The sequence below is a fragment of the Wasmannia auropunctata genome, unplaced genomic scaffold, assembly GCF_000956235.1.
Source record: "Wasmannia auropunctata unplaced genomic scaffold, wasmannia.A_1.0 LD336074.1, whole genome shotgun sequence".
NCBI lineage: Eukaryota > Metazoa > Arthropoda > Insecta > Hymenoptera > Formicidae > Wasmannia > Wasmannia auropunctata.
In genome coordinates, this window is record NW_012026816.1 from 2,528,697 (window position 1) to 2,554,833 (window position 26,137).

Here is a 26,137-nt window from a genome sequence, read left to right on the forward strand (position 1 = left end):
AGATTTATAATCGGCGAATATCGGGTTCGATCCTCATTCTCATCCCATATATGCGTCTTATATATGTATAATTATATTTATTATGACATAAATAATCTAACTATGTTAATTGAACAGAATTAGATTCATATTGTATCGTATATAACGTATATATATAAACCTAATACTGTTTCAGTAAACATACTTAGATTTTTGGTCATAAATATATAAATCTATAACTTTATTAATTCAACAAAGTTAGGTTTATGTCGTATCCGTAGGTATGTAACGTTTGTAACGTGCAATATAATTTTAGATTTTCAAAATAAGTTATTGTTTATTTTAAAAAGATATATGTTCTATTGTTCGAATTTTCTCCAATCCAACTTCTTATAATAAGATCGAGGCATATATAGGATGAAGACCGGGATCGAATTCGGTATCCGTCGATTATAAATCTATCGCTCTCGGAGCTACCCTCTATTCATTAATTCTTTACTCATTTAATTCTCTACTGTTAATTGTATCTAAACATTTGAATACCTCTCAGTTAAAACAAATAATAAACCAGAAAATTATGTCGCCAATACACGAGACATGAATAAAGCACAATATAATACTAATACTGTAATAACATTATATTTCAGTACGTGCATAAAGTTTATATAGGAAGTAAGAGCAAAAAGATTATTTCTTGAATAAATCTTTTTCCCGGGGCCGGATCTCTCCTCGCGTCGCCGAAGGAAGCGAGCGGTGTTGACTCGAACACCGGGACACAGTGGATTATTTATTTCCAATGTAATTATAGTTGGGTGTCGTATTGCGCCATTAATATTTCGATGGAGGGACCCGCGCGGTGCTCCCGGTCGAGAGGGATACGGCCATTAAAATCAGTTTCGTGTTACCGCGCTGCCGCGTATCCTCTTTTTTTTTCCTCTCCATCCGCGGCAAATAAATATCCACCACCGGCGCGGCGCGGCGGTCCCGGCGAGCCCTACACACAGCCCGCTCGCATGGCACTGGGAACGAACACGTGACGCAGTATAAATATAGCGCGGATATAGAAGCGCGCGATGAAATTTTATACATACCGTCGATCGGAATCGGCTCGCGCGGATTGTGCAAACTCGCGACGCTCGCACCGTAAATCCCGACGAAAACAAAGCCCGATCCGCGGAAAGCGATCAGCGGATATATATTTCTGCGGCCTTTTGGACCGTACCTCCCGCGCGTCGGTACGTCGCGCGAGTGATATTGGGATATGTTGCGAGTTACACGAGGAATAACTGCGTTTTTTTTACACAATATACGCGTCCCTTTACATTAAAATTGTATTGAAATAGAAGTAAAAAAAAGTATACTTAAAATTAAATATAAATAAACTTTTCAAGGAGATTCTAATGATTCGCTCTTTAGTAAAAATATAAGAAAGAAAATATGATAAACTCTTTCTAGAAAAAATTCTTTCTAATGAAAATATGATACACAGAGCTTTTTTTTATATGTGCGTAATAGAATTGGGTTGAATGTGAGACAGAGAAAGTAATATATTCACTATAAAAAGCGGAGAAAGATATACGAATATACGATATCATGTATAGTGTCTTTCTGTTGTTACAGAGTGGCGCAATTAACAGGTTACGATCCACCGGACTTAATTGAGAAAACGCTATACCACTACGTGCACGGATGCGACATTCTGCAGCTGCGACACGCTCATCATGTTCGTAAGTATTTTCATTATGTATACTAGATGCAATTTATATTATCAAACGAAAATGATTTTACTGATATCTGTATAATTTCACCAACAGTTACTATCATTCACAATCCTCTTCTTGGCGATAAAACATTAAATACTTAATTTATCTTTTACATATTCGTCAATTTATTTATATACCTTTAAAATAATTCAATTCTTTCTCCCCCGATTATCTAGTTTAACAAAATGTATATGTATCTCGTAATCTTCAGCTTCCCGTAATATTTCGTTTGACATCAACATATCTCTTTTGGAAATATATTTATCGATAGAAAAGGTTTCCTCGGATTTTTCCTTTTACATAATACGCGCGATCACGTCGCAGCGTCTCTCTGTTTTTCGCGGATTACGCTTTTACATTTTCGCTCGTGTTTTCGCGGTTTAAAGGTCACCTATTTCTGTCTGAATAATAACACCACCAGAAACACAAACGCTCGAAAATATTTTCCTTCGATAGTTTCTCCGTTGACCAACGGTCCGGCGTTGGATTCTCTCAAACGACGTCGACACAATACGTCGATGAGGATAAGCTCTTTGTGGACTCCGAGAGAGTAGCTGACGCTGCTTAACTCACCGACGCCCTTATATACGAAACATCCTTTGATCTTACCTCACGTGCTACTCACGCGCGGATAGCTACATCGTATTTCCACTCTTTCCCATTTTTTTTCTCTCTCTTCGAGACGCCGCCGTCACGTGCGCTTATTCTAAGTATGTGCACACGTGGTGCACCTAGAGGGTGTACATTATTGATTGAACAACGCTGCTACAGCGCGCCGACGAAAAGAGGCGGCTGCTGGGTGCGCGTTTATACGCGCGAAAGAGAGAGGGAGAGAGGGGGAGGGGGGAAGGGAGGAGGAGAGTGACGATAAGAGCGGCGAGCGGGTAGAAGTGAGGGAGGTTTAGCGAGAGGTGTGAGCGAGGTAGGAGGCTGTTACTGCTATCACTGTTTGAACAGACTCGCAGTTTCACGAGCGCGACTCGAAGGGAGTCTGACATAATGCCGCTAATGTCTGCGCCTGAGAATTGCGCGACGTCGCAAATGTCGTACTGCTCAAATTTTTTTTTAATAATTGCGCGTGACGATTACTGCGCTATGGATGCCCGCAAGATTTTTCTTGAGAAATCGCAAACGGGAGATTTCCTTCTTGATTATTAAAATTTTTTCTTTCAACTTCAAATAGTTTTCGTTCTTTTTTGCTCATTTTTAATAACTAACACTATCAGGGATATCAACTACCATTATCAGGGATTATCAGCATTAAACTAGCAATGACGTTTTCTCTCGTATATTATTCTTACAAAATTTTGTTTAATTTACTTTCCATTAATATAATATGATAGATTGTATGTGTCATAAACTTTAACGATATCAAATGTGATATCAATTCACTAAGATGGATATCATTGGCTTGTTGACAGTATTGCGCAAAGGTCAAGTGACAACGAGGTACTATAGATTTCTGACGAAAACTGGCGGTTGGGTGTGGATGCAGTCGTACGTGACGATCGTGCACAATTCACGAAGTTCGCGTCCGCACTGCATCGTCTCTGTGAATTACGTCTTGACGGCTACCGAGAACACGGGCCTGATCCTGAACTGCGAGCAGAAGTCGTCCTGCTCGAGTCCGGGAAATCCGCCAAGCGCTCCGGTGTCGACACCCGTCACGATCGGTGCGAGTGACCTGGACAATCACAGCCCGAGCCCGCCTTCTTATCGTAGTAGGACCAAGGAGCCACCCGATACCGACTACGCCGACAGTTCCGGTTATCCCAACTCGGAGTATCTGGCGACTTCGACCAATCACAGCCATTACCTGCCGTCCTATGCGCACAGCATCAATGGTGCAGCCCACGAGGACAGCGCTTACTACAGTTCAGATTTGTTCTATCAATACAGTGGTGAGTCTTATAATTGATTTATATTTTGGAAATTCACTTGCTCCATTTGAAGATGCGCGAAAATATATGAAACTATAAATGTTGACTGAAATTATAAATAAATAAAATCCCACGATGAAATACCTATGCAGAACTTTGGACTCATTGTCCAGTAATGGTATCTAAATTTCTATTTTTTTATATACAAATTATGTCTATTAGATATTGAACATAATCCAATAAAGATTAAACGAGGGACGCATTTTCTCTAGATGTTATTTCCTTTCGGAAAAAGGAAAAAAGGCCGATATATTCGGTTGTAATGTAAAAATGAAAATTTTTTCATCTTCCTTTACAATCGTTTTTGATCATTATTTAATATTTCATCACTCTTATAAATAAAGATTACAGTTTAAATTTAACCTTCTATTTTGTAATCTCGAGACCTCCACCAAGATCCCGTGAACACCCTGCAGCACCAGCAAGACACGCATCATCAACATCTTCTGCATCACGCCACATCTCTAACTATTCAACAGCACAGCCCACAGAACAATCAACAGAAACGACAGCATCCCCAGCATCTGCTGCACCAGGGTGCGTCATCTTTGACAGCCCTCGAGCAGCAGCAGCAACAGCAACAGCAGCAGCAACAGCAGCAGCAGCACAGTCCTCAGAGCCAACAGAAGCGACCTTACTCGACATCTTCGAGTTCCTGCGGTAGCACCGACGGTCTGGACGTGCACCTGACAAATTCCCTGAGCCTGCTACCGTCGGGATACCACTCGTCGCATCATCACCATCACATGCCGCCGGACTCGACGTCGTCGACGACGTTGAACGAGGCTGGCGGCGTCATCATGTACCCGAACTGCGGTTTCAACAACAACGAGAGCTACAACGCCGCGGCGCTTCAACATCACGAAGGCTACCAACAGGGTCACCCTCAGGTCCACCACAGTAACGGCAACGGAACGGTGAAGCACCCCCATCATCATCATCTGGAGGCCTCGTCGGCCGGCTACACGAGCGTCATCGTCGACTCCCAGCAGTACAGTCCCAGTACCGTTCCCCAGGAGCTGCACGCGCATCAGGCGGCGCCGGTGAGCGGCGGCACGCCGCCGCTGCACCACCAGCCTCATTACGAGACGCATCATCAGTTTGTTCACTGACATCAATTCGAGGTGCCCTGCGCGTAGCACTTCGACGCCGCTTGCGATGATGACGCGTGCGGGCATCATCATCGTCATCATCAACAACAGCAGCAGCAGCGTCATGGCGTAACGTCAGAGTGCGGTGGGGAACAGTACGCTGGGCATCAGATGGACAATGACAACTACAATCCCGCTGGGTCTCACGTCACTTACGTGACGCCCTACAAACGACTCTGGAAGATGGAGGAACGAAGTGTCTCCACTTTAAGAGGTAATTCGTAATTAGAGAAATTAGTGCCATAATGTGATAATATTCTTATTAAATGCTAACACGTCAAGAAATCTTTATATTAGTTTTTTTGTCTTTATACTAGGCGTCTTTCGACACACATATCGAATTGACACATTCTGTTGTGGTAGTACGTCTTTTTATAAATTTTAGCTGATTGCCGTCGACGTTGGGGTTTGTAATAAGATAAATTTCTTTCAAAGTAGTTATAAACACGATATTTTAAAGCAAGATGATTTATAGTTCGTATTCTTACTTTAATGACTCTAAAATTCTGCAGCAATCAGCTATAAATATAAGTTTATTGTATCCGGCTTTCGTTTTAGAAAGATGAAAAAATTATTTGTGAAAATGTTAATATGTTCTCTATATATATATATATAAATATATATGTACTATCTATATTTTGCATCTGCATGCGAAAGTTCTTATTACCAATAAAAACAATTTTCGCGCGAGTTCGATAAGAATGTGATGAAATATTATTTAAAGTATAGTATTTCTTTGTGTGATAGATGCTTCACAAAATTTCACGTAGAGAAAAGAAGTTGCGGCAAAACCGGCATTCCATTTTGTGAGCTAAGAGAATCATGTAACTAGTCATAATTGATCTATGTACTTTTCTATTTCACTTGTATTATCACGTTATCGCCATAGAATCTCGATAATAACGCAATCGACGACTACAGCGGCGGTCAAAGGGAACCTTGTTTGATCTCAACATTCTTGCAGAAAATAACTTTAATAAATACTATTGGAATAAAAATACAATGATGAATATAGTACTGTTATTGTTATTTGCATGGGTAATTCGAATCACAACTTTAAAAACTTGAGGGAATCAATTTCGATTGTATTGTAACGTCATTGCGATATATGAAGAATACGATTCCAACATCAATATCATTTCAATTTCGATGAATACTAGATATAGAAGATAATAAACATGCCAGACATACCACAATACTATCGTATAATCACTATCAAACGCGGATATGCTAGCCGATTCACCGTGAGGAAAATTAATGGGATGCAGTTTAAGAGATTAATGATTCAAAGAAGGCTCATCGACTCCTTTGTACGTACCTTATATCACATATCTCGAGATGAGACAATAATAATTCGCGATACTGCAGTAATCCAGCTCCACTTAAGTACTTCACAACAGCGATCGTTGCGAGCACCGCGTAAGAAGGAGTTAAGAATATATTGTACGCGCTGGACGCAAATTTTCTGACTCCACAAGGAGATAAACGAGGAATAAGTCGATAAAAACACCGGACATGAAATGTTAATTAATATTAGAACGTTTGGGTTTGAAAGCGACATATGAAAAATTACAAGCAAAAGCAGAAGTATATATATCGATTTTCACAGACTTCTTAAGACATTGTGAAAAATCGAAATGAGAATTCTATATATAAAATTTATTTATATTATAAAATAATTCTAAGTGAATTTTAATACGTAGTAAATTGATGTATCGAATGTTTTGGAATTCGTGCATTAGAATACAGTACAATTCTCCATGTTAGAAGAAGCAACTTTTCCTCAGGCAAAATTGCATTCAAGTTTTTACATTAATTTGCAATTTTACCATAGAAAAAAATTTTACTTTTTCGCACACAGAGAATCACACTGCATTCCGTGTGCGTGAATTTTGAAACACCTTGTATAAGTTAAAGTGTATATTGAATATAAAATTTTTAATAATTTTTTGTTTTAGAACTTTGATGGGCTACATCGTCAAAACAGCTTGACAGTTGAGAAAAAGATATGTAGTAAAATAGAATGTAATTTTAGTTGCTCTAATTTTACGCGTTCGTACGCATGTATATGCAATTACAAAAAAAATTGCATCTTTTTTTATAAACGAAAGTATTGAAGTCGCCTGCGGCTTTGTATATACATATAATTTGTATATATAATATTTTTAATATTTTTTAATTTTTAATTTAAGACATCTGTCAGACATATTAATAATCATTTTTACTTATTGTAGTACTTTTTAAAAAAATAAAAAACTGCATGGAATGATGTTTTAAAAAGCACAGATATTTAAAAAGCACAAAGAGTAGCTAAAAAATCACATTCAATTTTATAATACATCTTTTTTTCTATATCTCAAGCCATTTTGGCGATATATATAACTCGTCGAAGTTCCGCAGAAAACAATTTTGTACATAAATTTTGTATAATTTTATATTAGACTTTTTCATCTCCTCAATTTTTCAATTGCAAGCTTTGAAACAAGATATTCTAATATTAAACAATGTATTAATCAGGCTATCGGCGTTGTTGCTGTACATCTACAATTAAGAGATCTTCGAATGTAACACGATGTAAATAACGTAAGCGTGTAAATTAATTAACATAAATTGTATATAATAGCACTTACGTCGATCCGCGAAGACTGACCGGTGCTTGTGCCAATCGACCAAAGAAAATTTTCTCTTTTTATCAAAGAAGTTAGTATTATATTTTTAATCGCGCTTATTTAAATACGAGTATCCAATATATGTAGAAGAGAGCGAGTATTGTAAATATATCTAAACGCGTAGCATAAAATCTCCAACGTACTTTGACCGTCGTGAGATATTTTATTACGGAGAGAGATTATTACGTCGTAGACCGTGCTGTGTATAAAACACGCATGTATAATCGGCATCAAAATGAAATCCCGAAACCTGTAACTTTTCTTTTTTTTTTTTCGATATTTCTCTCGGAACATGAGAAAGAAATAGTGTCTCGGCCATTTTAACGCCGACTATACACACGCAACGCAGGCCTGATTATTTATATCAATGTAAAGTGTGAGATTTCGTAGCAACAGTCACGGTAACGTCCGTGTTCAAGTACTGTAAATATTGTAAAAGTACACTATACGTACGTACATACAAGAAAGTATATCATATTTTCCTTTGAAAACTATATGGTATTTTCTACTTACCCTCCCGCTTCTATATCTTAAGATCACGTGTGCAAGTACTGTGTTTTACAAGTAAAATATTAAGTGATTAAATAAATAAAATAAAATTCGCGTTCGATTCTTTGTTAAAAGGGACGAAAGTCACTTGGCAGCTAGTAAGTGGAACGGAAGTATCACACACATTATATCGTTCTTATTGTTAATTGTTTTCAAATAATAAATTGATTTAACATTAATCGGTAAATTTCTGAATGATTAAGGAAAAGTCGACGATAATTATAATTTTGTATATATTTCAGAATTAAAATTTGATAAAAAAATATGGGATCATAGATAAAGAAGGCGTTCAAAGGAGATGCTTGTTGAAATGACTTCAGTTTAGAGCAGTTTAATTACGCGAATTCTCACGCTTAGATTACGACTACCCCTGATTTGCATTTTCTATCGAATGCGTATTTATGTGATTAAAAGATGAATGAAAAAGAATAGTCGCGGCCGAACAATCGGTGTCGAGGAAGCATTCTGCCAGGCAAGCAATAATGAACATTTCAGGTAATTCGCGAGATTCTCACGATGAAATTAAAAGCGGAAAGCGGGATCGCATACAAAAGCGATCCGCGTCGCGCACAACATTCAGCGGGGATTCCTCGTCTCACAAACACGGTGAGGCAACGATCCCAGCTTTTCTGCCGCGCGACCCCGCGATTGTCACTCGGCCGGCGCAAACAATAAATTAATTGTGCCTCGCACACGATTGTCCTCATCGGCTAGCTTTCGGCGGTCGCGTGCTTGCCGGCATGAGGTCTCTGAAGAGGCACGTGCCATTTTATAATCGCCATTCAGCGATTCTTTCCTCTCTTTCTCTCTCGCGTGCTGAAAGCAAGCGTGCAAAAAGATATAGGTTTCATAGGAATCACGTACTTTCCCAAAAGTCGACTTATTCCATTACGAATGACATACCGCTTCTCTCTTTTGATATAGCAGAAAGAATTAAATGTGAAGATGAATAAGATGTGAATATAGCCATATATACTCGTCTAAAACTAATATTAACTCTGAATTTTGAATTTTCTTGTAACAACATTGACAAAACTTATGAGAATCTGATCAGACCTTAATCTTTTCAAATATCTGTGGAGACTCATGATCATCTAAATCGAGGATACATATTAGAATATTCTAATGCTTTATTATAATATTTAATAGAGAAAATTCTGTGCAGAAATTCGCGAGAAGCTTTTAATGTAACCTGTCTTTCGGTTTTATAACACTTGTGTGAGACTGCGATCAGAAAAATTCTCAAACACGTATATGGCCCTAAACCGACACCGCGGGCGGTATTTGACAGTCGAGACTTTCTGTAACGATTGATCGCACAATTTCACAGAATCGCGGTCGCGTCCCATTCGCCGGCCGAAGAATTTAACGAGCCGCACGCGACTTCGTGCGGGGCCTCAACACGTCGTCGCACACGGCCGATAATGGCACCCCTCGTGGGCTATCCCGCCTCTAACGTTCTCATTATATGTACCCTCATGCCGTGACTGGTGTATTCTTCCGTCCGTTTGCTTCTACATATTACGACAAGTATTATCAATGAAATCGCGCGGAAGGATTATTCGGTTATCATCGATATGAATATACGATTTAAGTGATGCTATTTCCCGACTTTCGAAAGTGCAGTTGGCTATTAGATAAATGAATCTATTGTCTCAGACGACAAGTCAGAAATGCGAATACTATAAGGACGGTATTCATATTTGAATTATTATTTCATGCGAATATTTGTAGATTCATAAATCTTTGATTATCATTAATCTATATTTAATGTTTACAAAGATTTAGTATTTAATTGAACATTAATTCACTGATTTATGAATTACTTAATTACTATGTCGACAATCTCAGATTGATGAGTGGTATTTAATCATTATTTATTTGCGTTTATTATAAGCGTTTCTCTGATATATAGTTTACGAGCATGTCATCATCTTCTTCTAATAGATCTTTAATATAATTAAAAATAAGCAAAATGATTAAATAACGATCAATCTGTAATTAATTACGCTCTCAATCAAAAATTGAAAATTCTCTACGACTGTAATGAATATACCGATCCGAGTTCTTGTGTTTGTTATTTTTAAAGATTTGGACCTAAAATAATAACAGTCAAAATTTTTTCTTATTAGGAATTAAGAGGATAACGCTTTCCTGTTTCTGTTTTGGCAGCAGGTTGTCGAAATCGAAAATATTTTCTATTTGCAATGTTGTATTATTGCAAGAAAGTGGGTTAAATAAATAAAAAATAACGCGCGAGAGAACATATAATATATGGACAGTCAACTCGCTCAGAAAATTAGACTTGTGAATAGATGGGGTCGAACAGTGTAGACTGTGTATAATTGCCGACAGCGAGTGGTTTTGTTTCTTTCGTCGCGTTTCTTCCTGTCGCTCGTAAAAATATGAAACCCGGAGGCTTAAACTTTTATACGTCTCCGCTGCGCGTATAGTCTACACTAAAACAGTACGAGTACCTATATAAAAACCCGGTCACAAAAGTAATGAGGTCACATATGATTGGAGTACCATATTGCGTAAATCATATTTTTTATAATTTTTTTAATAATTATTTTTCCTCTACAATTTTCTACACCTCTTTTTCCTTTCTGACAAAAAGCAAAAAAAAAGTAAAATCAAGTTAAAATTATTCTTGACAAGATAATATAAATCTTTAAATATTATCTACACATTTTGTTCTATTCATTAAATTACTGTGTAGATTTTCCATTGTTTAAGAAAAAATTTATTTTATTGTATTCTAAGAATTTTTATCTTTGACATAAAACTAGAATTTTTACAAAAATGCACGATGAGTGTTTTCCCCCTAAGTACAGCGACAAAGAATAATATCGCGCATTGTGGCATCCCCAAAGAACAACATATGCATCGGCTGTACCGAGGGTACCGCAGAAGTGGCTATTATCCCCGACGATTAGGGATATAAACGCGGATTTATCGTAGACGGGAGGGATTTTAACTAAACTAACACTTGACAGGTTGCGTGCGCTGTAGAAACATTTGTATCGCGGGGCGTGGTATTTACTTATCATTAAGACTCGGATTACGGAGATTTATGGGAATGTAAGCACAAACCGCGATGCTCTCGCGGGTGAAACTAGATGAAATCGGATTCGGAATCCATGCACACAGAATGAAGTCGAAGCCACGTGAATAATTACGGCTGCGTTATACGGATTAATATTTGAGCTTAATTATGTGACTGCGAGCTTGCCTAGTTTGGTAATAATTAATAATTCTTTCAGTCTTTCTACTTTTACAAGATACGGAAACTCTGTAATACTCTGTATATATGTGTATATAGATAAATTCCGTTTCAGAGTCAATTTGTGAAGACGTGCCGAAACGCTTATCGTCGTAAATAAACAAGGCCGCAATAAGAAAAAGCCGAGATGCCGCGAGTAACAAAAAAATTTTCAGCGCGGAAGCCTCAATTCCGGACGCGGGTGGATTACCTCGGGGCGAAGATCGCGCTGGTCGGAGGCGATCCTTGGCGCTGCCGGTGGCGGTAAATCTGGCGTGTATAGCTGAGGAAAGGCAAGGGTGGGCGCGTTGGGTTCTGGTGGACCCATCGCGCACACCCGTGTACACACGCGCACGCACACGCGCACGCACGCACACACCAACGATACGCACGCAGGTGTATATTGGCGGCGGGCCTGCGCGCAATCGGGGGCGAAGGGTCCGCTTTAGCGGAGTCGCCCCCGCGGTAACCAGGACGACGGCACGCAACGCCGCCCACAATCCCCGGGCTGTCTTGTCCGATGTGTTTGCTCGATGATTTTATACCAATTACGGCCTATCCCCGTGCCATTGCCTACACACACCACCGACGCCGCCGGTCGTCGCCATCGTCGTTCCCCGCGCGCGCGATTCCGCCGTCACTTCCGGAAACGGAAGCCACCACGAGTGCAGGTAGAATCGGCCAAGGGGCAAGGTGTCAGGTATCAGGTATACCGGCATCGTTACCGACGAGTATCGAAGCATCGATCCTATCTGATTTCGAAAAGGAAATATTTACTTTAAAAATATCAGTAAATTTCTTACAATCTCCCGAAATGTTTTAAATGCTACTGAAACACCTGTTGCATTCAATTAAAATCTAATACTAATTATAATATTTATGTGATAATCGTAAAACTGATTTAAGATTTATAGAAATATTTATAGCGAACGGCTTTTCTGGTACTTTGCTGAATCTGAATTTGTCTTTTTCTATATATGTATATCTTACATGTATAATAAAGTTTATACGTATAAATTATATGACAAGATATATATTTAAATTAATAACACATTAATAAATGATACATAATACAAAAGAATGTATTCGACATGTGTACTGGAAAATAATCAATTATACTACATGCTTGCGTGTTATAAAACCATTTCGTAAATGAAAAAAATCTCTTGTATTTTTATTTGTAATTTTATAATTTAATTTGTTTAGATATAAACTTCATTTATTCAGAAGTATTATATATTTCTTTGTTATGCATTTAGTAAATATAAATAAATAAGCTCAAATTCTCTGCTGAAATGTTAATTTCATTTATGTGTTACAAATAATTAATTATTTTCCAGTCTACGTAGTTTATTAATTTAAGTATGGTTATCTTTGGTACTGCATATTATTTCAATTATACCACATCATGATCTATACATCGGCTAGATCCTCACAGATAATTATGGATCTGTCAAAAAAATATTGAGTCGACTAGTATATTTCATAAGATTTAGCATTACATACCCTCTCCTTGTTTATCGAAAAATATTGTGCGTCTTAAATGCATAAGGAATTAGGCACCTCGAGTTTTTTCCAGTCTTGCGAAAAGAAGTGTGCGACCATTTCGGAGCACCGTGAATTTCTTCTCTGCGACGTGAAATGCATGCGGAGACATCTGCACGTTCTCTAATAAACTTTCAGCATTATCGACGAATTGAGAGGCCGATAAAACAGACAGTGATGGCAATCATACGTATAATAATAATAATACATGATAGATAAATATCTCATTTACATGCCATCTTAACGTTTTTGTTGTTCTTCAAGATGGCTATTAATTTTTATTTCGATAATGTCATGATTAATTAAATGGAAGTTAACGCAATTGAAAATTATCTTCGATAAAATGGCACTCTGCGTGATTTATCCAATTATTAATTATATATTATAACGTCAATTAAACTCTATCGATTTTGAACGGTATTTCACGCCGCAGAAAAAAAAAGGAAATTCTCAATATTTAAGCTATTGTCGCAGTTGCGTAAAGTCAACAAGAAAAATTGAACTATAAGGACGCTGAATCGTGGCCGTGTTCCGATATACACTACCAAAACTGAAAATTTATATTTCACATACACTGTGGATTTGCAGTATTAGCAATGCATATCGGAACACGGCCCGTGTGCGCAATTACGCAATAAGTTACATAGAAAAATATACATTAAGAAGCAAACAATACTATCGATAATTGGATCTAGCTAATAACTTAGAAACTTAGATTAATATCTTAAATTACTTAATTTCTAAGTATTGATTTAATAATCGATGAATTGGTCCGAGCATAAACCGCACCAATAACAGGAGATCGATCATTTCAGATTCGAATTTCGATCAGAATTTCGATCGGGCCTCATGATACGTCCCGTAAGGAACGTTCTTGCTCTTGCCGAAATCCTCGTCGAAGTCGGTCCCGCTGTACATCGAGAAGCCACGACGAGAGAGCAATTCCCCAGGCACGATCGTGGGATTGGTGTAACAAAAGTCCGCCATCATATTCGCCTGCCTGTTTAGTTGGTTGGACCTAAGATCAGTTTTCAGTTTCAACCTCGGCGACCGAATTGCTACCAAAAGTGGAGAGGAACGAGGATGATTCGACGGAGGTGATTATATCGAATGTAGCTGACCTTAAATCGATCGCCGATTGCAATGAGGATTACAATGAAGAATGTCTCACAAACATCACACGAAAAAATGTAATGACTACTGACGTTAGTAATGAGCGATTGAAGGAACGGTAAAACGAAACTTGGACCAAATAGAGAATTTTTTTTTCAAGTTTCATGACGGAAAAGGAGCTCCATGGAGATATATTTTCGAAGAATTGCGGAAGGAAAGAAAAGTAACTCGACGAAAAACAAAGACAATTCTATACGTAACAAATGACGTTATTACGATATTTACTCTTACATACAATTGGAATAAAATCGAATTGAGATTACGACTTATCGACGATAAATCGCACCTTTGTGTTAAATTTGCGAACTAACCAGAAATCATTCACTGATTAAAGAAACAAATTTTTTATCATCATTATAGCTTTACGTTCTCGGATGAGATACGAAACAATCATACGTGGCAATAAAGATACGTTATCACTAATTTCGTCGTCGGCTACGTGACTCACAAAAGAAACACGCGTGTTTTTATTCTTGCGGTAAGAAACGCGAAAACGTCTAACTACCTCTGTTGCACATACGCGTCAGGCATTTTTTTTTCTACTTTCCTTTCGCCGCGCAGGTGCACCGCTAAGTGAAGCAATCAAATAACCACGGAAATCAGTCTGTTGCACGCAATAATTGATAATCGATTTTACAACAGCATTCATAAACGTGTTATAGTCAATTAGAACAATTTGAAATGCACGATTTTTTCGCTTTGCGAATAAATGGTTCGATTATGGTTCGATCTTTCGATCACTTACATTTTACTGAGTTATGCAATTATATGTAAAAGAATGCAAAAGTGTGTACTGATTGTCAAAAGAGACGTTGGCTTCACTAAATTAAAGTAAAATTTTGAACGAAGACGTTTCACGATACGATCGTGAAACCGGATATTTCGTGTGCATGTGAAACACGTCGCCGACGATTCGCGATCGAACGGTAATATGTACTTAGCTGCGGTACTCAACCACGTAGAAATTTTGAAACGCGTTACGCGAGCACGGTAAACGCACGTTGTCCATGTTGACTGTACGCACTTTTGCGCAATAAAGTATATGCTTGTCGTCGGATAGATTAGAATGTGAGCAACCTTAATTAATGTTTACTGAATGATGATAATTCAGCATGATTGATATTTGCTAAATATTTAAATATGGATTATGCAACCGAAACCTTCGATTGTCGCCCCAATTGTCGACTGACAAAGAGGATGTATTACTCACCCGTCCTCGGCTAATCGATTTACTTTCACGAATAGCACGGCTACCAAAGCGAAAAGTAAGATAAGCGCGCCGGCGGTGATACCGCATGCAACGTAAAAATATAGCGTCAAATTCTCGACGAGATCCTCGACAGATCCCTAGAAAGAAGAGTTTAGAATTACTTTTCCGTTAAAAGAGAAGAACGAAACCCAAGTCAGATGAGAGCCGGTAAATTATTATATAGTTCGTTAAAAGGGACATATGATCGTATGAAATGCTCCACTTATTCGCCTATCTGGGCATCGCGATAAAATTCACACGTCCCGATTTTGACAAATAAGCGTTAATTAAAGCGACAGAGTTTCAAGTGACAAGGTTATCGGAAACGAGAATGCAAGATTGTGGATGGAATTTCTGTCGTGCTCGCGCGCGGTCGATATTCGTTCTCTCGAGATTTCGTAAACAGCATTTATAATTCCAATGTCAAAACGACTGCTAACAATGTCAGGAATGGCGGATCAACGCGCCTCTCTCGAATCCATTGTGTCACTATTGTGACGCGCTATCTCATCTCTAATCAAAATTTATCCCGTGAATATCTACTTCAGGTGTTAATTTCATCGACTCGTTTGCATCCGACCTTGCGTGCACGTAACTGCATCTCTAATAACGAGGTCTGCGAACGGACGTGATCAATTACGATACGAGATCTACTGGAATCTGTAAATATCTCCCGTCGCTCGAGAGAAAAACGAGGAAACGATCTGAAAAAATTAAAGGGGACGCGGTCAATCGCGAATGATTGCAGCGTATTGCGCGAGCTTCAAATATTTTCTCTTTTAACTACGTATTTAAAAATCTCTATATTTTTGTCATAGGACTAATTATAACGTTATGAGCCATTAAAGGTATATATTTGTTCGTGATATGGAATTATCAGATAGCTCCATTCAAGATAACATATCAGTTATATGTGTTCCAATTGCATTAAAACTTCGACAAATTTTGAAAAATAAATTGTATACATACATATATTTGTACACGTTTATATTGTATTATTTTTGATAAAATATGTATCAGATATAGAAACGCTATACTTCTTTAAATCAATAAGAAACGTATTCTTGCAAATATTCAAAAAATTGCAATTACATGCTAACAAGTTACACGCATTGCAATTTTTTAAATATTTACAAGAATGCAAAAATACGTTCCTAAGTGATATATATTATTTTATCTGATTTTTTGTTGTCAGCACAAATATCGTCAGATGATAGAAACTTACCGCGAATAAGGATAAACCGAAGAAAATCAGCTTTGCCATGAGACACTACATTATAACGTGTTACACAAATGATCGATAAATTGAATCTACACTGTTTACGACACTCGAGCAAAGCACGACTAGGAATTTTGCCGGAAAAAAGGAAAGGGAAACACAGTTGCACGTGATACCTTGAACGTATTTGCGGGGACGATTTGCGGTCAGGGACCGTACGATCGACCTCGGGATCACTCGAGAGATAATGTAAACACCGAAAGTGGGAGAAACTATCGTGTTACTTACCATCGTGAGTATGAATCAACCAGCCGAAACCGCGAATACCGCCGGTCTTGTCATGCCTTGCTCGCGGAGTTGTCTATGTAAGAGGTCGCGTTTGCTCGAGATATACCCGATATCAGTGTGTTATCGTGATCTCCTCCCGTATCTATCGAGATGTGACGACATTGTGGAGTCCAAGATGTTGGCAGATCCCGATCGAAGTACTCGCGGTCCACCGGTCAATTGCGAAAAAATCGTGTTTGAGGGATCGCGAGAGGATCCAACACTCGTCGATCAATTACAGTGGCGATAAACGGAATCGCGATCGAGGTTCGAAGAAAACGAGGAAATGGAGAGAGAAAGAGAAAGGAAAATAGGCGAGAAAAACGGGGAAGCGCGCGCGGAGGAGATATAAGTGCAACAGCCGAAGTATCTCCCCGGAGATCTTCGTATACCGAGATATCCGCGGCGATCTTCGTCCGACAGGTGCGGCACACGACCGGCTAGTTAAACGAATACTAAGCGAGACCGCCGAGAGCGAGGTAAGGTGAGGGCAGAGTGCCAGCTAAGCAACGCCGAATGCTGATAAACCCCTACCAAGCGCGGTCGCAGGCGTGTGTACACACGTGTGCGACTTGCGTTGCGTGTCACCGCGCGGGGGCATCCGCTGCCTGACATGCCTCCTCCGCGCGCTCTCACCCACGGAGACGCGTCCCCGCGTGGTGTCCTGCACCTGGGCAGGAATGCTCGGTTGCGTAATGCAACCGATAATTCTTTCTTCGTTCGCCAGACGTCGATAACTCAGCTAACACTCGCTCAAATACATTGCAGTGAAAATGTCATATATGGTTTGCGCTTTTGCGAGCGGAGGAGGAATTCAATATCGCGAGTATTGCCCGATAATATCGAGGTACACGGAAAGAACGGCTTTGCTTAAGTAAAAGTTAAAGTAACGGTTTTGCTAAAGTAAAACGGTTTTTGCTAAAAATTTAGCTGGAGATACAGATCTGAAAATAATTATGTTAGACCATTACAATAATTATATCGAACACTCAAGCTCATTATTAGAATATTCAAATTATTTTTTCATCGTTATTATTACATGCTTGAGTGTCCAATAAATAATTGTTTTGATGGTCCAACATAATTATGTTCAGATCTGTATACACATAGCTAAATTTTTAGATACTTCAACAAAAATGTTCTTTTTGTATATCATAAGCTTTCGAACAAGGATTTTCTTGAAATGAAACTTAATGGATTATCGACTTTATTTCTAGTCAAATACCAGATTTCGCAACTGTCGATGTCAATATCATTCAATATTTTTATCTTTGAAGATATTAAAAAGAACCAGTATCACGTGAGTCAATAGAAAAGATAAAGCTGCGGCTATAAATTAATAGTGTCATTGAAATATGGGACGCAATAGTTTCGGAAAAAAGGAGTAATTTGCTTTTAAATAGCTGCATAAGAATAAGAAATCATTTAAAAATAGGATTGAAAGTAGGCACACTTCGCTAATTGTGATTGTTATTAACGCGTGAGCGTTAAATAGTTCTATTTATTATTAATTACAAAACTATATTCCTACAGACTGCTGAGAGATACGCGAGGTGTACTGTCAGTGTATAAAAAATATACGGCGTATCGAACGTGCAGGTATAGAAAACAAACGCACGTGGGATTCGTCCATAAACCACGCACAGCTGCAACGTACACGTTGCAACTGTAAATATGTATACGTCATGCGCACGCGGATGTGTTAAACCGAGTTGTCATTTGCAACTTGGAAAAATTTTATTCCGACTTTCCCTTTCGCTCAGGCGACGATGTAACATCGTTGTTGTCATGCATATTACATCATTGTCAAACATCACAACCGTATTTAATTTCTTGCGATTGTATGAAATTAAGTGAGCGTAGATCATTAATTTTAAATAACGTTATATATATATTGTATATATTTTTGTAACAGTTTATATGTATATATGTTTGTTAGATAAAGATATATAAAACGATTCTGTACAAATCCTAATAATAATTCTGTTTCGAAAATATTTGATTACGTTGAAATTATTATTTTTTAGATTTTTTAGATTTAATGCGGTATTCTTAAAAGAATAATTAAAAAATTGTGTAATATCGTTAGAATTCATAAATATCCTATTCAAATAAAACAAAATAAATTATGATCATTCATGACAGTAAACTTTCCCGTAAAGTTAGATGTCTTTTAATTAAATAATTAAATTTAAAATTCTGTTAAAACAAATATTATAAGCATTTTATTCAACAAAAATGTGTTCATATCTATTTCTTCAAGATACCTTAAGTTTAACTTTAGTTTCTTTCTCCTCTCATCTCCGATTTTATAAACTAGGAATATCAATATTGGACGATCACTGTTCTCAGTTGGTAATTAAATAATAACTCTCATATATCTTTGGATTGTGTCCGACTGTTTGGACACTCGATATGCAATATGCGCGTTCTAAAGCATGTCTCATACATCGATGAGAATAATCTCGTCGTTACTCTTCGGCGCAAATGTGTGTAGGCTCATAAGCCAATGTAGTATGTAAGGAAGGGACATACAAAGACTCACGTATAAGTAGTAGGGAATAGGACGGGTAGATCCGAAGGGACAGAACCACAGACCTCTCCTGGTACCGTCTCGTATGTGATGACTCAGGAAGGCAGCCAATATCACCCAGGAAGTGTGTTCCAATAGAGGGGAATGGAAAGAGGAGGAGAGTGAGATGAAAAGTATCCACAGTAAAATAGGAACGGTGGTGCAATGTAAGAAGGGCCGTTTTTGTAAATGCGTGGCATCCTGAAAGAATATAGCATAAAATGAAGGATAAAACTTATAGAAAAAAAAAAATTTATTTATGGAAGTAAATATATAATATATATTTATTATACAAAAAATAATTATATAAATTAAATAACAGAATCAGAAATATAAATATCAAATAAAATAATTATTTTTAACATATCCAATAAATTTCTGCAACTTTTTCTTACATTTTTCAAACACAATTTTTGAGATAAAAATTAGAAATTATTGAAGTTATAAATTTTTGTTTCTTTCATTATTATCTTATATTTATAATAATTATTCTAATACAATTTTTTTTCATTGCCTCGATTTAATAGTCTTTGTTTTAATAAAATTTTATTAATAATTAATAATTTAATAAAGATAAAATGAGGATTATACTGCAGATTTTTTCCGTAATTTTCAAAATGTTAAATATTTTTTATACAATTAAATTGATATTAAGGCAAACGTTACAGGAATTTAATTCAACGAAAACTTTCATATTCGCACGTTATTCATAAATTTCGTGAGGAACTAATTATAGCATTAATGTATGCTGCGCTTTATCGTTATCGCTCATCCAAATTTCAAGGTCAATTTCTCGCAGCTAAATTCTCGAATGATTTTGCACACGTTACTCACATGGATGTGCCAACTGCGCGCCGCGACAAAGTGATCCAGATCAATGAAGGACGCCAGCAAGAAGCAGGAGAATATGCTACCCAGATTGCGCGCGATCGACTGCCGCGAGAGGACCACGATCAGCGTCCACGTGAGACCGCCCACCGTCGCGTGCGTCGCATTGTCAAACGCCGCGCGCGCCGACTCGTTCTTGCCGTACCTGAGCCCAAAGTCGCCGAGGATCGAACAGGCGCCGATCGCGCACGTCAGAAGCGCGCGCGACAACAGCTTGCGCCACATTGCGCGTTTACGATTTTTTCCACCTTCAACGGGGTGGGATCAACGGGGCTGTTGCGCGCGGTAGCAATCGCGACGCGACACCGCGTCTCGCGTGCAACGTCGAAGCGCGACGATTGTAAACAAAACACTATCGCTGCCGACGATCCGCCATCTTGGTTATGCGCGCGGTGTGCGCATGCGCGCCAGGTCGGCTGACAATGAGTGCCTGGCCCGCGGCGCGCGAAACTGCGAACGCCCAGCTGGCTTCTTTCAATTGCAAATTTATTGCAATTGCGTTTGAATGATTTAACTTCACCGATAAGATTATTATTAAAGAAGAGGCCGGTCAAAGGTAAATTTATGACCGTCAATTAGTGAGCCCGGAGGTAATTGTAGAATGATGACGTGTTATACCAACCATGTTAATTGTATCTAAGGATAACAAACTGCACGATCATTGTTTTACGTGACCAAATCATTATTTGTTATTATTAACAGCAAGAGGTTTACATATTTCTCAATTTTCACAACGTTTGCTGTATATACATATACATAAATCCGTACAGCAAACGTTGCGAAAAATTGAAAAATAAATTAACATGTAAACCTCTCACTGTCGATAATAAAATTGTGATTTGTTATCCTCGGTACAATCAAAACGGTTGGTAATGTCATCGTTCTTCAATTACCCCCGGGGCGGGGGGCCTACTTGACACTCTTGACAGTCACGAAAATTTGCCTTTGGCCGACCGTATTTTTATAATAATAACCTCGTCGGCGCGAAAACTTATTCATGACTAGCTGTCTTGATAATATCTTGTCAGTGGTCGAGTCGCGTGAAACGTGAAATTCTCTCCTCGGCGGTCAGCGCTCTCTTTTTTTATACATAACGTTTCCATTCTTAGGAGAAAATTATATGATCGCAGTCTGGTGACGCCATGTTCTATTCATATTATGTCTATGGCGTGATAAGAGACGGGCGCTAATTTGGCGTGTTGACTGTTGAGTCTACGCTTTCGTTTGCCGTGGGGAAGCCGTGTTGCTTTCGGATCGTTTTTCTCAAGAGAAAACCAGAGAGGTTCGCGTGAGAAGATCATTCGGGAAGCCGTCACGATGGTAATTACCCAATTAATTGATTGTCGGTCGCTCAATCTAGCGCTCCTTGAAAAAGGCTCGCCGGCCTCGTGCCGAATTTGAAACATGATGCACGCGTCGTTTACGTGCCGCTGTTTCGTTTTCATAATGTCGATACGATCTCCCGGTATCAGCCATAATTATATTGCATGCGTAGTATATTATTTGCCGATACCGTTAGCGAATGCATTAAATTTGGATGCGGGATTTTTTTCTTTCTGGGAAATGTTAGAGGAATTATATGGAGGGCGATAGAAATGGAAGTCAGAAATTACTCCATCAAAGAACAAACGTACGCCAAGCGATAGACATCGGAGTGCGATTCCGTTTCGTGCATGATGTATCAATTTTTTCTTGCTGTTCAGTGAATGTTATAAACAAGGATCAAATTCATAAGATACATCTTGCATATCATGACACGGAATAAACCAATGGGTTAGAAATTATTCCAGACAAACGACAGCCGCCTGTGCAGTGGTCGATTTATCAGGTTTATGTCGTTTGATCTCTGAGCAGATCAAAGAAATGGAGTGAAAAATGCCTTATTTGTCCCCAAGTCGATTGTGAATGTAGTATAAAATTTAGATATTCATTGCAAAGATTATGATACATTTACACTTAATACATGTTTTGTATTGGTGTTGTTATAGTGTGTCATTTGTTATTCCTTTTTTCTTGGAATAATAAATTTCTTTTTGCTTTACAGTCGGTCTCTTCCTCGGTCACTGCCAAACGAGAGGAGTTTCGCAAGTATCTGGAGAGATGTGGCGTAATGGACGCCCTCACGAAGATACTAGTCTCACTCTACGAGGAGACTGAAAAGCCAGCTGACGCTTTAGAGTATCCTTTTTCGTATTAACCAAGATTCAGCATTATTTTCACATTGTAATCATTCAACCTAAACTTCAAGAGGAAGAACGAGTTGTTTTTAATATTTAGTTCCACAACTTTTGTGTGCTCTTATTGTATGAGAAAATATTTACTTTCCAACTGCGTACTTGATTATGTTAGCAAATATGTTATTATGACTATGTTCTACTTAACGCTGCAACGCTCTTGGAATCACTTTATCTTTCTTGTTTATCAAACATTAAACAACAAGTAATGCTCGCGAGCGTTAAGTGGGACGCAGCTTATGTATGCTTTCTATGTTATCAAAAAATGTTAATTTCCTTATCTATACTATAGCTATATACGTAAGAATATTGGTGGTGCTGTGGACAACAGTACTTCAGAAATCGATAGCTTGAAGAAAGAATTGGAGGAGTCCAAAGCTTACATTGCCGAATTGAAATCAAAATTAATAAAGTATGAATCAAAGGATGAAGCGACGGCCGAGTAATTGTGACGGATATCATGTCTTTGATCAGAGTTCACGCTAGTCTTGTTTTTCTTTTTGGACACTGACTTTCCTAAGTCAGTCTGACTGTGCCTTATTACTATAATAAATATGACGTTTAAGAAAATTAGAATTTAAGATAAATTACTAAACTTTTGTGTAAACATTCCATTACATGTACGTTCATTCATTCATATATATTTTCTTATTTAAGAGAATGGCAATATAGCTGTTAGTTCTTTCATACTTCTTTTCTAAGGACAAAGTTATCATGTGAAGTATTTGACATGTGTACTTAATGTGCAAGCGTCGTTTGTACGGAATAGATCTCAGGACTCAAATAAATATTTCTCTTACGTTTATTACATGTATTCTTAAGTGTAATATCATTTATTGCCTTCATTTTAATCAGAATGGAACCCTTTTTTTTTATTGAAACTTATATAATATAGATTCATTGTAAATAAGGTCAATTTGTGACGAATAGCAGATAAAAAAGATAATTCTTTAGCAATCAGTATTACAAAAATTCAGACATATTTGTAACATAGATAAATATTAATATATGACAAGAATTTATAATTAAATTAATATCCGAGTCTTTTTATACCAGGAATTTTAATAATGCTGCGTACTGACGAACTTTATTCTTCATAATATAGTAGATATTCTGAAACATATAATGACATAAAATCATATATATCATGAAGAAAATAGTAAAAATCAGAATATTAACATGTCCAAAAGAACTTGATTCGTTGAGTTAAACAGAAAAAAATCTAATTCTCAGATAATTACCTCCTGGTTTTAGGCAGATCCGAGTGCGAGTAAAAATTGATAATTTCATTTTGCCGCTTGTCTACGCTTCACTTCCCAATTGTAGATACGTGCCATATTCACCTCCATGGTGGTATACTGATCACGAACAAAGTCTAGATCGTGCTCTATGAATCCTAAATTCTTCTTGGCTGCCTCAATATTTTTGGTCAGCACTTCTTGGGCGTCGTCTAAAGTATATTCTAGCATGACATTAGCACCCAGCCATAGACACACCTTGTCAGTGGGCGGTATTATGGCTTTCGCGTAAACTTGTTCCGATAATAAAAATTGCGTTTCTAAGCTACTCTTCTCGCTCTGTAGTTTCTCGATCATCTCTAGAGATCTTTCTAGGTCTGGTATCTGCGATTTTAAGCGTCTTCGTTTGTTGACTAGGTTAAACTCCATAAACTTGTACTTCCCGTGGCTCTCGTCGAGCTTTCTGAGCACCTTGTCCACGGATTCGTTTTCCGGCTTTGCCATAAAAGCCTCGACATCATCCTGAAATTGTACGACACAATGTACGAGAATGTTTAACTTGATTTAATTAATTCTGTAACTATTATTATAAAATATTTTATGTATATATATATATTTTATTTTATCTAATAAAAAATTTAAGTCGATGGTTTAATAAAGATAAACATGAAAATATGTCTGTGCAATATTCATTCAATCATATGAAGCAGGTTGAATTAAACAGAAAACAAAGTAACAAAAAAAATAGAATAACGAATTCACAATAATAAAACAAGGAAATGCGACAATTTTTTTTGGTAACCATATAAGGTTCCAGCAGAGGATCCAATTGAAATTTTGATCGATCAATGCATACATGAAATTGTGATTGTCAGCAAAAAATGAAGAGATGTGCTTCTCAACGTTTTTATAATATTGCAATGTACATATCTTTTATTCGCGCGGAGAGAACAATTGACGAAAATTTAATGTAAAACGATTAGAGACAAGTCAAGACAGTGTCGGGAACAATAACTCGGATTTCGCGAATGAGTATGACACGCGCGCACGCGCCCGTACACGTAAATTAGATGTTAATCATATTTACCACAAAGTCGGCCTCCGGTATGCCGGCGTAGGACTTCTTATCTTTACCCAGCTCAATTTCCACTTTATTGTCACCGTCTTCCATCTTGAATCTCCTGTATACCTCCGAAGTGCCCTCCTGTATCTCAATCTCCCGCACTAACGTGACCGTCGTGACTCACGATTCACAGCACAGATGCTCTCGCTTTCGAGTCGGTCCTTATGAAACGACACCTCTGAAAACTTAGTGTTAATTTTCAATCTTGCGTCTTCTTACGCGATAAATAATTATGAAATAGAGATCATTTCGAGATGTGTGTAAGGTTATAATCGATGAGAGAGATATGTAATACGATATGTTTGATTTGCGAATCTTGTGTAATTTTTATTATTAAGTTAATGAAAATTTTACAAGATAGCTGTCGCAGCAGCTGACAATGAGATGAGAGTCATGAGAGAAGAGGAAGAGGAGTGTTTATTGGCGACTCTCTATGTGCACGTTGAATTTAAGCAGCCAAATATCTAGGTATGTGAATATTTCCAGCGGACAACACACATACACGAATTCCACGATCTTCAATTTTATTCCATATATTACGTTATTCTATATATACGTACATACGTTCGATCACTATGAAAAAAGTAGTATTTTTTGGTAGTTTATTGAGTTGTTTATTCAGCTAACCACAAAGCGTGCACGAGAACAACGCATTGTATATACAAACTTTAATTGACCGATTCGTGGCGGACTCTGGTGATAATCTATGCAATCATCTATCGTACCGTCCGTACCACTCTTATGATAACTAAATAAATTGGAAAAAATGTCGACTCTGATGAAAAACAATTTTTCAATTTTTTATATTTTAAATTTACAAAGATTTCAGAAAAATATCTTAAATGTCTTCAGATTTCAAGTTGGAGTGAAGTACAAAATACGAAATCTTACATACACAATTAAAAAAAATTATATATGTATAAATTATATATAAAGCATTTTAAAAAAGATGTAGAATTTTTGAAAATAAATCCAATTTGTGTAAAAAAATCTGAAAAATTGTTTAAAAAATTATAACATTATATAGAAATTCTAAAAAATTATGAAACGACACCTCTGAAAACGTAGTGTTAATTTTCAACCTTGCGTCTAATTCTTACGCGATAAATAATTATGAAATAGAGATCATTTCAAGATGTATGTAAGGTTATAATCGTAAAAATATATAAAAATAATATTATATTATTGCAGATATTTAATTAAAAACGCTTTTGGAAAATAAAAAACTTTTATTAAACGCGCGACTTTGTTAT

The 26,137-nt window shown here is 37.5% G+C and overlaps 5 protein-coding genes across 15 annotated transcripts in view; 2 read left to right on the forward strand and 3 right to left on the reverse strand.

The window, feature by feature from the left end:
* LOC105449658 (single-minded homolog 2-like) overlaps positions 1-5,831 on the forward strand; it is a 42,429-nt gene extending 36,598 nt beyond the window's left edge. For all 4 annotated transcript variants that reach the window (XM_011688981.1, XM_011688979.1, XM_011688978.1 and 1 more), the window contains exons 7-9: positions 1,600-1,706; positions 3,164-3,643; positions 4,067-5,831. In XM_011688981.1, the coding sequence (XP_011687283.1) occupies positions 1,600-1,706; positions 3,164-3,643; positions 4,067-4,794 (1,315 nt within the window). In that variant the 3' untranslated portion in view covers positions 4,795-5,831. The remainder of the gene's footprint in view (positions 1-1,599; positions 1,707-3,163; positions 3,644-4,066) is intronic.
* Positions 1-20,672, reverse strand: part of LOC105449656 (transmembrane protein C5orf28) — a 61,647-nt gene extending 40,975 nt beyond the window's left edge. Inside the window, exons 1-2 of one of the 2 annotated variants that reach the window (XM_011688973.1) lie at positions 20,236-20,672; positions 19,375-19,602 (exon numbers count right to left, since the gene is read on the reverse strand). In XM_011688973.1, coding sequence (XP_011687275.1) covers positions 19,375-19,602; positions 20,236-20,514 — 507 coding nt within the window. In that variant the 5' untranslated portion in view covers positions 20,515-20,672. Of the gene's footprint in view, positions 1-19,207; positions 19,603-20,235 lie in introns of those variants that run through there. The other variant, XM_011688974.1, reaches the window with a different exon arrangement.
* On the reverse strand, positions 12,334-17,086 carry LOC105449657. 3 transcript variants are annotated; one of them, XM_011688976.1, is made up of 3 exons: positions 16,509-16,739; positions 15,245-15,381; positions 12,334-13,861 (listed from the first exon to the last, which is right to left on the reverse strand). In XM_011688976.1, exons 1-3 carry the CDS (start codon positions 16,545-16,547, stop codon positions 13,690-13,692), a joined length of 348 nt encoding a protein of 115 aa, XP_011687278.1. In that variant the 5' UTR covers positions 16,548-16,739; the 3' UTR covers positions 12,334-13,689. The 3 variants fall into 3 exon arrangements, with proteins under 3 accessions (XP_011687278.1, XP_011687277.1, XP_011687279.1); XM_011688975.1 differs by having other exon boundaries at positions 12,334-13,879; positions 16,509-16,730; XM_011688977.1 differs by lacking the exon at positions 16,509-16,739 and adding an exon at positions 16,791-17,086 and having other exon boundaries at positions 12,674-13,879.
* A 545-nt stretch (positions 20,673-21,217) lies between the features above and the next one.
* Positions 21,218-23,331, forward strand: LOC105449662 (C-Myc-binding protein homolog). Of its 2 annotated transcripts, XM_011688986.1 has the most exons (4): positions 21,218-21,312; positions 21,399-21,609; positions 22,334-22,467; positions 22,816-23,331. In XM_011688986.1, exons 2-4 carry the CDS (start codon positions 21,607-21,609, stop codon positions 22,967-22,969), a joined length of 291 nt encoding a protein of 96 aa, XP_011687288.1. In that variant the 5' UTR covers positions 21,218-21,312; positions 21,399-21,606; the 3' UTR covers positions 22,970-23,331. The 2 variants fall into 2 exon arrangements, with proteins under 2 accessions (XP_011687288.1, XP_011687287.1); XM_011688985.1 differs by having other exon boundaries at positions 21,218-21,609.
* A 9-nt stretch (positions 23,332-23,340) lies between these two features.
* On the reverse strand, positions 23,341-25,561 carry LOC105449663 (prefoldin subunit 3). Of its 4 annotated transcripts, none has more exons than XM_011688990.1 (4): positions 25,449-25,561; positions 24,849-25,069; positions 23,765-24,283; positions 23,341-23,636 (listed from the first exon to the last, which is right to left on the reverse strand). In XM_011688990.1, exons 2-3 carry the CDS (start codon positions 24,930-24,932, stop codon positions 23,810-23,812), a joined length of 558 nt encoding a protein of 185 aa, XP_011687292.1. In that variant the 5' UTR covers positions 24,933-25,069; positions 25,449-25,561; the 3' UTR covers positions 23,341-23,636; positions 23,765-23,809. The 4 variants fall into 4 exon arrangements, with proteins under 4 accessions (XP_011687292.1, XP_011687290.1, XP_011687289.1 ...); XM_011688988.1 differs by having other exon boundaries at positions 24,849-25,062; positions 25,445-25,561; XM_011688987.1 differs by having other exon boundaries at positions 25,445-25,561.
* Between the last annotated feature and the right edge of the window lie 576 nt (positions 25,562-26,137).

Bases quoted from the DNA above. Each gene is read 5' to 3' on its own strand.
- LOC105449657 (XM_011688975.1), bottom strand. From the start codon at position 16,547: ATGGCAAAGCTGATTTTCTTCGGTTTATCCTTATTCGCG. The intron at 15,382-16,508 runs GTAAGTTTCTAT...TCTTCTTTCTAG, and splicing joins TCGGTTTATCCTTATTCGCG to GGATCTGTCGAGGATCTCGT. The intron at 13,880-15,244 runs GTGAGTAATACA...AACTGATCTTAG, and splicing joins AATCGATTAGCCGAGGACGG to GTCCAACCAACTAAACAGGC.
- LOC105449663 (XM_011688990.1), bottom strand. From the start codon at position 24,932: ATGGAAGACGGTGACAATAAAGTGGAAATTGAGCTGGGTAAAGATAAG. The intron at 24,284-24,848 runs GTAAATATGATT...GTACAATTTCAG, and splicing joins TACCGGAGGCCGACTTTGTG to GATGATGTCGAGGCTTTTAT.
- LOC105449662 (XM_011688985.1), top strand. The intron at 22,468-22,815 runs GTATCCTTTTTC...TCTATACTATAG, and splicing joins AAGCCAGCTGACGCTTTAGA to CTATATACGTAAGAATATTG.